A 10,720-nucleotide genomic window follows, 5' to 3' on the forward strand; every position below is an offset into this window, starting at 1 on the left:
AGAGTTTACCCAAGGGTTTAGGTTTATCCAAGGATTTAGGGTTTAGGATTTAGGGTTTAGGGATTAGGATTTAGGGCTTAGTGTTTAGTGTTTTGCTGACGACGTTAAATTTTTTTTTTAATTCTTTTTTCTGTAAATACTGTTTTTTTTACTTTTTTATTTAAAAATGATAATATAACTTAATAATATTTTGTTTCCTTTTTTAAAAGATATCGAATTTGAAATAAAGAAATCCTATTGGCTGGTGAACCCAAGAATAACTCTTTTCCCTACATAAAACTGAGAAATTCTTGGGTTCACCCCCTAGGATGAACCTCTAGATTCACCATCCAATAGTGTTTGAGTATTTGATATTTGATATCTTTTAAAAAAAGAAATAAAATTGAATATCCAAATTATATTATATTTTTAAAATAAAATAATAAAAATACATAAAAATAGTTACAAAAAATAAATTAATTAATATTGTTAAGTCTTCAGCAAAATACTAAACCCTATACCCTAAATCCTAAACCCTAAACCCTAAACGTTAAACCTTAAACTTTGGATAAACTCTAAACCGTTGAAAAATCTTAACCCTAAATCATACATTAAAAACTAAATTTTAATAACACTAAACCCTAAATCCTAATCACTAAACCCTAAACCCTTGGGTAAAACCTAAACCCTTGGGTAAAACATTTCTCCATAAAACTTAGTCCAAATTGAAATCATCACTTCACGTGTTTTACTAAGAAAACCTAACGTATTTATTTATGAACGATACTTAGGTTCGCCCTTAAGGTAAATGGTTAAATTCACTACACCTCTAATAGCCAATCAAATTGTCAAGTCAGATTAGTTAAAAAAGGAAATATATTAAATTTAAAAAAAATAACTGAAAAAATGTCGTCTGCAAAACTCTTACCCCTAAATCATAAACTATAAATTCTAAATCATACACCCTAAATCTTAAAACCTAAACTGTAAACCATAGTAAATCCTAAACATTAAAACCTTTGATTCTAAACCCTAAACTCTAAACCATAAACCTGGATCATAAACTCTAAGCCCTAGATCATAAATTGTAAACCCTAAATCCTACACTTTAAATTCTAATCCCTAAACCCAAAACTCTAATCTATAAACCCTAGATCCTAAACCCTAAACCGTAAATTTTAATCCGTAAACCCAAAACTCTAAATCATAAACCCTAAAATCTTAAGGTTTAAAATCTAGGGTTTAACAATTAGGATTTAGGGTTTAGGATATAGGGTTTAGAATTTAGAGTTTTGGGTTTAGGGTTTAGGGTTTAGAATTTAGGGTTTAGGATCTAAGGTTTAGGGTTTAGGGTTTAGGATCTCGGGTTTAGGGTTTTGAGTCTATGATCTAGGGTTTGGGGTTTAGAATCCAGGTTTAGGGTTTAGAGTTTAGGGTTTAGAATCAAAGGTTTAGTGTTTAGGGTTTATGATTAAGATTTATGGTTTAGAGTTTAGATTTTAAGATTTAGGGTCTAGAATTTAGAATTTATGGTTTAGGGGTTAGAGTTTTGTAGACGGCATTAACGGCATTAACGTCATCATTATTACTATTTTCTAGCTATTTTTTAATTTAATATATTTGCTTTTCTAACTTAATCTTATATGGCAATTTGATTGGTTATTAAAAGTGCGGTGAATTTAACCATTTACTTTAGGGGTGAACCTAAGTATTGTACTTTATTTATATATATACGAAAAAGATCGTAGAAGCACAATTACCACGTAGCAGAACAAACCAACTGCAAAGCCTGTTGGAACATCTTCCAGCATCTAGCCAATCATGGTCTGTGTAAATGCTATTGCAAGCCAACCAGCGATATATAAAACGTGAGAAAACTCTGTTATTGTTTTCGAAAACTAAGAGAAAATCAGTATTAGCATGAAGTTTTTAGGCTAGCGCACCACATACAATAAAATTACTGAGAATAGGGATGGTAAGTTTAGAAGTTCCCATTTTCGAACGATGGGATCTGCTACCTTTCCCACTAAACATTGCATCAAACATCCCTCAGAAAGTCATGATAGAAACATCGACTAATGAAGTAGTAAAAAAGAGACAAATGCAAGCAAAAATGTAAAGGTTAAGCTATACTTTGAGTGAAGAAGAATCATGAAATGGTTTTGCTTTATTACTTGTACAGCAGAGAGGCCCAAATTTGTTTGATCCTTGTTAGAGCTACTGATGAAAGACTAAACCCAAATTTCCATCAATTTTGTAGAGGACATGTTTTACTCTTACACCTATTTTTTAATCGGGAGTTAGTTCATAAAAGTTGGCACCTGGTTCATTAAAACGGGAAAAGCTGGATTAAAGATTATGGTAGTCTCTTAGAAACTAATAAATTACAGTTGGAAACAAAGTACATGTCTAGTAACTTACTCTAATGTAGATGAAGGCTTGTCCTTCTTCCCATTCAAAGCAATCAGAACAACATTGGAAACCCTGTATTGTGTTCCAGAACATACAAAAGATTATAAATGTAATTATTTGTCAAAGATAGATCAAACTATTCGACAGCCAAAAAAACTGTAGCAATAGGTAATGGTGGACTATAGAAAGAAACTATACCTTTGGTGAGAGAATCAACAACTCCATCGGACTCTATATACTTCATGGAAGCTTCTTTTTTTTTACTTCTTTCTCCTGATTCAGACAGATCCAAAAACAGTTCAAAATCTATTAAAGAAGTTGCAGATAATGGGGCATCCTTACATCTAGTGAGGAAACAACAATGAAAACAGTCAAAAGAGAAAAAAGGAAAAAAAAACAGATTTCATAACTCTTTAAAACTACATTTAGGTTAGTTTTCTTTATTTCTTTCAGGAAAGGATCAAAAGTTACATACCTCTTTGAAATGCTTTATCTCCTTGTTCCAAAATATACAAAAAGCTTCGATTTCTGCAACAACTGATTCTATGAAACTCCACATTAAAATTGAAATACAATTTGTTACAACATAAAATAAGCCTCATCTCAGCTTATTGACAACATATGACTTTCGTACATGTTTAGACTATTAGGAGCAATGAACCCTGGTTCATTTGACTTGCCGGAGGATTTCGTAGTTCTGGAAGCCATTGGTTGCTGTGTTTATGTGGAATTGGTGAATAACGTGAAGGAGAGAGAATGAAGATGAAGGTTTATATATATAAGGGCAGACAATGTGGGAATGTAAACAGTTGCATCCCTGTCGCTTGCTTCTTTAAACAATGGGCCTTTAAGACAAAAAAAAATGTGAGAGGATGAAGTGTCGAAGGAGTACCGGAAGAGTTAGAAACAGCTGTGTAATCCTAAAGTGATCGAGGAAGGTGAAGAGTGGGAGGATAGATTCGTTGAATTCAGTCTTGAGCTATATTATTGGGCTAAAGAGAAAATAACATGTTTTAAGTCCGGACCGTGATGACATGGCAAAATGATTGGTGTGGAATATTTTTGTCTACGTGGCATCCCTCTTTGGCCTTTATTTTAGTTCTTTTTATTTATAGTAGATGTAATAAGGATAAAACAAAAAAAAATAGTTTTCTTAATTTATGTGCAAAAATTTTAAACAACACTTATTATGAAACATAGAAAATCTTAAGATAAAAAATCCAATATCAGAAACATTAATGGCCAAATTTTAGAGAACATTTATTCAAAAAGAAAAATTTTAGAGAACAAATTACAATGAATTCATTGTTCATCAAAATTTACACAGTTTTTTTTTTCAAGTTATTTAGACATAGGTCTTCCCTGTTCCTTTCATTTCCTCATATTTAAAGGAATTTATAAATAATTATTTTCGCTTCCGATTTTGAAGAAAACCAAATGAAACAAAAAAAAATTATTTTTAATATATATATTTTTGATTCTTCAAATTATCTACTATATTAAATAGAACCATTAAAATTTTAATGAACAAAAGTTATTGTTGGACCATAAAGTATAAAAATCTGCTATATTTGTGTAAACATTTATATTTTATCCTAACTAAGATATTATTGTTTGGAAAATACTATTGTTGAAAAGTTATAGCAATTATATATATATATATATATAAGTATTTAAAATAAATAATTGATTAACTAATCTTATTCTCAAGTGGATTCTCATGTCACTATGAATTCCAAATTATTAACTTAAATAATCCTATTCCGAAAAAAAAATACTCAAATAATATAAAATCATTATCGTAACAAACTGTATAGATAATTTGAATGTTTTACCAACGTTGAGTTGGCGTAGTGGTAAAAAGATTGTGTCTATAACTATTGCTACGTGAGTTTAATTCACGTTAAGAAAGACTATTTATAATGCTTTTGTTCTAGGCAAAGAGGTGAAACCATTTTTTGTAGACCAAAAAAATATTTGAATATTTTAAAAATAATAACCAAACAAATTTGTAATTCAATATGTACTACCGTCAAAAAATTGGATGATATTTCACCATTTAACGTTTTGCCAAGTTTCCTTTTCATCATCGTTCAAATTCTTTGATTTATCAACCTTAATGCATTCACACAGACAAAGACAGCAAAGGTACCGTAAATTTTTTTGCCTGGTTAGACATCTACACCCGAACCAAAACAAAGGCATGCGACTTTGGTTAGCCAAAGTATTTGGTATTTTGGATTAGTTCAGTAAAATGGTTTGTCTAATCTTGGTTAATGTAAAATTGATTACTTTTCTTATAAGACAGTTTAATTTTGATATAAGCCGATCTTAGTTTTGATATAATCTGGTTATTTAAAATATTTGTTGCAGAAACTGATCGGTTAACCTGAATGGAACCAACATTCTCGGGTTAATGAACCCAAATGAAATTTCTGCCGATATGTTCAGTTGAGAGAGAACCAATACCAAACCCGAAACTGAAAAAACTGGTTCGGTTACTTTCAGGCCAAATTCGCAGGCGTAACATAACTGGTTCGGTTATTTTGGACATCCTCCACAGAATAAAGAACAAATTTACAGTTTCGGAGTTTTGAGTTTTATATGATTTTCTTTTTACATTTCCTTTTTAGTTTAGTTTAAGGTGTTTTTTGTAGGTTTATTATTTTCTGTGTTATGGCCAGTAAAAATATTTTTTTATGATCAATAAAGAATCAACTAGATGTGAAAAAGAAACTAGAGATAAAAGGAAATTTCTTTCTATTATCATGTGATTAATCACTGCTCCATTCACAAGTTCTAAGAGCATCTCCAATGAGATATATCTCCAATGGTGATATCCCATTGGAGTCCTTAGAAAAAGTTTTTTTGATTTTTTAATTATTTTTTTTTTCAGATAAAAAAAAGAAATATCAACCAATCGCGGACTGCAACATGTTGTGGGGGCCCACAAATAATGCAAGGATTCACTAAGAAATAGTTATTATTTAGAGATTTTAATGATTGAATCCTTAGTTTTTGATAGGGTCTACTGATTATTTAATTATTTTTTTACTAAAAAATCCCCTTAAAGATTGCTGCTGCGGATGCTCTAAGGTAAAAAAAAATGCAGACTCATATCATATATCAACCAACAAGGATTCAACCTTTAGCAAAGCTGTTTTTTCATTATATAAGTGTTCCCGGGCATTACTTACTAGGTTCTTACAGGACGGATTTCAATTCCTTGAATGATCAAGCCACTCTTCCAATGGCCAAGCTTGGTCTCTAAAGCACTCATCTCAATTTCATCACTATTCATTATATCTCCTCCACTGAAGAATTCCCCAAGCTCTATCTCCATCCACCCATCTCTTCTCTCATGTGGCCTCCTTCGCCTCCTCCTCAAAGACAGCCCATCCACTCGCGCATCAAAGTATATGAATCTTGTAGAAGCTTCATTCCCCACCACTCCAACTCCAGCTTCTATAGCCACATCCTCAAAGCTGTTACAATGATTTACCTTCTTAAACACAATGTAAGCCGAGTAACGTGTTCTTGGAGATAGGACACGAGTCTTCGTCCTGCCTCTAATCTCAAACCAACATAAATCAAGAAGCTTCGCAACTCTTTTAAACCTGCAAACACACACACACCACCAATTTTTTTTTTTAATCAGGCATCATCATTCATCATCCGAACTATTTAATTACAAACTTGATTAACGAGATTATTACCTAGCTTCGGGAAATGTAATCCATTCCCAATACTGTGGAGTATCTCCCCACATGATTGAGATGTTCATCGCAGATAGCATGATACACTTCTTTCCACTGGCTTTGTCTAACCAAAAGCTCTTTTATTTCCCAGAAGAAAAAAAAAACAGAATTATTCAATAGCAACAGCTGAAACAAGCTTTGTTTTATAGGCCATAATTCTCTAACAGATCATTTATTCTCAAAATCATATAAAAAGGTCCAAGACCGATATATACATTTACTATACCTTTGTACCATCGTCGATAAGAACAGGGTCCTCGCAAAACGCGAAGTATAGCTCCTTCTTGGATGAGAAATGACGCGATGAAGGAACAAGGGATTCATACTGGGGCGGAAGAAACTTCTCCCATACAACATCTGACTTCGCCGCAGATTCAAAGGCTTTAGAAACAGTAGCGACGACGCACGCATCACGTGGACTTGTGCAGGAGACTATCTTGCAGATGCAATCCTCCGGAAAGGAATCGAACGGCGACGAATCCGAACCGATCTCTCGTCTGCGTTTGCCGTGATTTTCACTCATCCTCGTCGTCTAGTCTAGAGAGAGAGAGAGAGATTCCTCTTGACTTATCTAACACTTTTTCCGACATATTTACGACAAAACACTTATCCGCGTCGACGTGGAAGTTTCGGAGAAATTCATAATTAACAAGGTTGACGTCACGATTGTAATAAAAGTCAACAAAGAAGAGCTGCTACTGATCAAAACACATACTCTTTTTTTTTTATCAACAAAAGTGTTCATGTGACCGAGGATGATGAATCTAAATGCTGTATCATCCACAAAATTTGAGTCCTATTACGTAACATTGGTCTAACTTTTTTTTTTTAACTATACTAAAACCCCAATTGGGCATACAAATCCGATTACAAACCTGAATCCGATTACACTGGTCTAACTTTACTAAAAAAAACTAATTGGGGGCATACAAATCCGATTACACTGGTCTAATTGAATGGACATTTTGAGTCAAACCAAAAAGTCCCGTAATATCGAACCGCACTTCCAAAACCGGTATACATATATAGCGCAAAGTGGTTGTTTACGGAAATTCAAATTTACAAGTTACAACTTGAATTTCCTTCTTCAATCAAACGCATAACCAATCAATACATAATCGGTTTGACCGGGTTAAGAAAATCAACCAACTGTTTCACCGCGCTTTACAACCTTTGGGCCACACGAGAAACAAGCAACAGCCCGTTAAGCATCAAAACCCAAAATATTGAAATCGTTAAGCCCGTCTCCATGCCCAGCTATGCTCAGCAACGGCTCCTGTGCAATAAGACAAAACCAGCCAGAGCAAGCCTCTATGATATGATCATTATTTTTGACAAGGGGAGAAGGTATATCAATGATTATGCCTAGTGTTTTAGAATGTATGTGTGTTTTCTTTTTGGTGAAACCTAGCGATGCCGTATATACTAAAATGCCCCTTATTAGGCGCGTCTCATTCACACTCCTGTTTCTGAGTCAATAATACAATCTGAGGATTCGTTGGTTAGTTTTGGATTTGGTTTGGAAATTTCCATTTATTTTTTTGTTCAAAGGTTTGGAATAATTCTTAGCTAAAACAAACCAAATTATAAAAAAAAGTAGGTCAAGTCAGGTAGGCAAATTGTGGATCAACGGTGTCAAACGCAAAAAAATATGTTATCAATTTCATTTTTATAATATAGTCTGACTAGATATTCCAGAAGGCTATCAAATTAGAAAAATAGATAAAGTCATAAAACTGAAAAAAGGAGTAGATGCGCTTTCTCATTTTCATTTGAATTTCCGTAACAGAAATAAAATAAAAATATAAAACTCAAATCACGCTTTTCTTGTTGAAAGCAAACAAACCAACGACACTAAAGCCAGGCGTAAATCCGCCGCAACCACCCCAGTTTCTCTCCGACGGCGTCGGAGCTTCCGTTACCGTAACGACGAAGCTTGACTAGCGCCGCCGTAGGCTGATTCCGTGCTTCCTTTTGAATCGAATCTCTTCACAGGTTTGATTTGTTAAACCCTAGCTCTACTTTCTAAACTTTTGTGATTCTTTTCTATTTTTTTTTTTTGTTTGCGATGAGATTGAGAGATCTAAGTGATTCGACTACTGTATGATTGTTTGATTTGAAAATCGGAAAGTTACGATGTTCGTCGTCGAGATTCTTCCTCCTTGTAATTTTAACTTTACTTGTTAGTTATCGTTTTCCTTGTGTGTCTTCGAAGTTGCGAAGCTAAGCATATTGTATCTGCAGGGTTTTGATGTCAAATCCACTGAAAGAGCCAAGAGAGGATACCTCAGGCTCGGTTCGTCACATGAGGGAAGATAATGAATACGTTCGCCTTGTTGTTGGGACCCCCCATGAACCTTCTCCTCCTGAAACCGTGTTAGTGTCTCAATCAGAGATCCGGACTAGAAACTTGATTTGGTGGTTTAAAGCTTTGGGGATTTGTGCACTTGCTCTCGTCCTCACTCTTGTCTTCGCCAAATGGGGAGTTCCATTTGTATTCCAAAAGGTGCTTCCTTTTTTTTTCTCAAATCTCAAGTTGATTCCTTTCAATAACGGTTTTATCGAGTGTAATGGTGTTAGTTTGATTGTAGGTTTTGATTCCGATTCTACAATGGGAAGCAACTGCTTTTGGCCGTCCTATGCTCGCCATCGTCCTTGTTGTTTCCTTGGCTTTGTTCCCTGTCTTCTTGATCCCTTCTGGTCCTTCCATGTGGCTAGCTGGCATGATTTTCGGTTATGGTCTCGGTTTCGTTATTATCATGGTTGGAACCACCGTTGGCATGGTTCTTCCTTACTTAATCGGCCTTATGTTTCGTGATCGCCTCCACGTAAGAACCCAACCCTTTCGCTTCTTGATGACAAGTTCACTGCACTTATGTTCTTTTTCAAAAATGCAGCAATGGTTGAAAAGGTGGCCTCGTCAAGCCGCTGTTCTTAGATTAGCAGCAGAAGGAAGCTGGTTCCATCAGTTCAGAGTCGTGGCAATCTTTCGTGTTTCTCCATTCCCTTACACCATTTTCAACTACGCCATCGTTGTGACAAGCATGAGGTTCTGGCCTTACTTGTTCGGTTCCATAGCAGGAATGATACCTGAAGCTTTCATCTACATTTACAGGTCAGTCACTCTCTCATTCTCCCCAGTTTAAACCATAGAAACTGAAAACAGAACTTTTAAAATCTGAAATTTCAAATGCAGCGGTCGATTGATCAGAACATTCGCGGATGTGCAATACGGACATCAACGTTTGACAACGGTAGAGATAGTGTACAACGTAGTCTCCTTGATCATTGCGGTTGTGACGACTGTAGCTTTCACTGTGTACGCTAAAAGAGCTTTGAGAGAGCTTCAAAACGCAGAAGCTAACGAAGATGAGGAAGTCCAGGCTAGAAAGCCAGGGAGATTGGAGATGAAGAACGTTGAAGATAATCACAGGCGTTTGGGTTCTTCTCATGCATTGCCCTAAAAGATATTAAAAAATAGATTTGTATAAAGGTTAAGGTTGGTTTGTTATTCAGCAGGAGTAAAGAGTAAATAACAAAAAGGGGAATCAATATCCGAATATGCAGTCTGATGTTAGTAAACCAGGAAGACTAATCAAAGGTTAATAATAGTGTTGCTGATTTCACTTGTTGAAATAGATAAGAAGCAATCATTTTATTTGTTTTTTTAAATCCAATTGAATATTGTGGATTACAAAAAATTCTATATTCGCATAAAGTTTCGGATAATTTTGATTCTTTATGTATGCCCTTAATCCGAACAAAAATATCATGAATGTTATGAAAGTCAAATAATACAGCCACCGATTATGTTAAAAAATAAAAGGATGTGGGGCCCGCTGCACTATTTGCACAGTAAATCCTATTTCTATATTCGATCGTTTATAAAATCATTCAATTCACTCTTCTCTCTCTATAATAAACTGATTCTATCAGTGTTATAAATTCTACGGGTATAAATTTTGCCCTTATTTAAATTCCTGCGATACAAATAAATTCCAGTTCTTTTTATAACACGTTATCAGCACGATCACTCTGCGATTCGAAATACAAATGGCAAAAATCGAGAAACTTCAGTTTCCGGCATTGGAAGTAACTGGGACAAACTACACGGCATGGGTCACAAACATGGAGCTTCATCTAGATTCCGAGAAAATACTCGAAACAATAAGAGAAGGCAATATATCAACCTCTCATGAAAAGGCTAAGGCCGTGATATTTCTGAGAAGGCATCTAGATGAAAATCTTACGCATGATTATGCGAGAACCAAAGATCCCTTAGATCTTTGGAAAGCTCTGAAGGAGAGGTTTGATAACCAAAAGAAAATTACTCTCCCCCATGCACTCGATGAGTGGAAAAATCTACGATTTCAAGATTTTGAAAAAGTGGAAACGTACAATTCCGCTATATTGAGAATAGCGGCGCAATTAGATTATTGCGGTAAGCCTGTCTCGGAAGCAGAAATGCTCGAGAAAACTTACCAAACGTTCCACAAAAATCATTATGTTCTACAAGAACAATATAGAAATTGTGGGTATACGAGGTTCTCTGAACTCGTTGTGGCGCTTAT

The 10,720-nt window shown here is 34.7% G+C and overlaps 2 protein-coding genes across 2 annotated transcripts; one reads left to right on the top strand and one right to left on the bottom strand.

Moving 5' to 3' along the window:
- Positions 1 to 5,488: 5,488 nt before the first annotated feature.
- LOC106304160 (F-box protein PP2-B10-like) lies at positions 5,489 to 6,719 on the bottom strand. The gene is made up of 3 exons (XM_013740557.1): positions 6,376 to 6,719; positions 6,108 to 6,226; positions 5,489 to 6,008 (listed from the first exon to the last, which is right to left on the bottom strand). Exons 1-3 carry the CDS (start codon positions 6,670 to 6,672, stop codon positions 5,588 to 5,590), a joined length of 837 nt encoding a protein of 278 aa, XP_013596011.1. The 5' UTR covers positions 6,673 to 6,719; the 3' UTR covers positions 5,489 to 5,587.
- A 1,192-nt stretch (positions 6,720 to 7,911) lies between these two features.
- Positions 7,912 to 9,807, top strand: LOC106303580. The gene is made up of 5 exons (XM_013739856.1): positions 7,912 to 8,144; positions 8,394 to 8,655; positions 8,741 to 8,977; positions 9,047 to 9,264; positions 9,346 to 9,807. Exons 2-5 carry the CDS (start codon positions 8,401 to 8,403, stop codon positions 9,611 to 9,613), a joined length of 978 nt encoding a protein of 325 aa, XP_013595310.1. The 5' UTR covers positions 7,912 to 8,144; positions 8,394 to 8,400; the 3' UTR covers positions 9,614 to 9,807.
- The last annotated feature ends 913 nt before the right edge of the window (positions 9,808 to 10,720 follow it).

This window comes from Brassica oleracea, chromosome C7 (genome assembly GCF_000695525.1).
Source record: "Brassica oleracea var. oleracea cultivar TO1000 chromosome C7, BOL, whole genome shotgun sequence".
NCBI lineage: Eukaryota > Viridiplantae > Streptophyta > Magnoliopsida > Brassicales > Brassicaceae > Brassica > Brassica oleracea.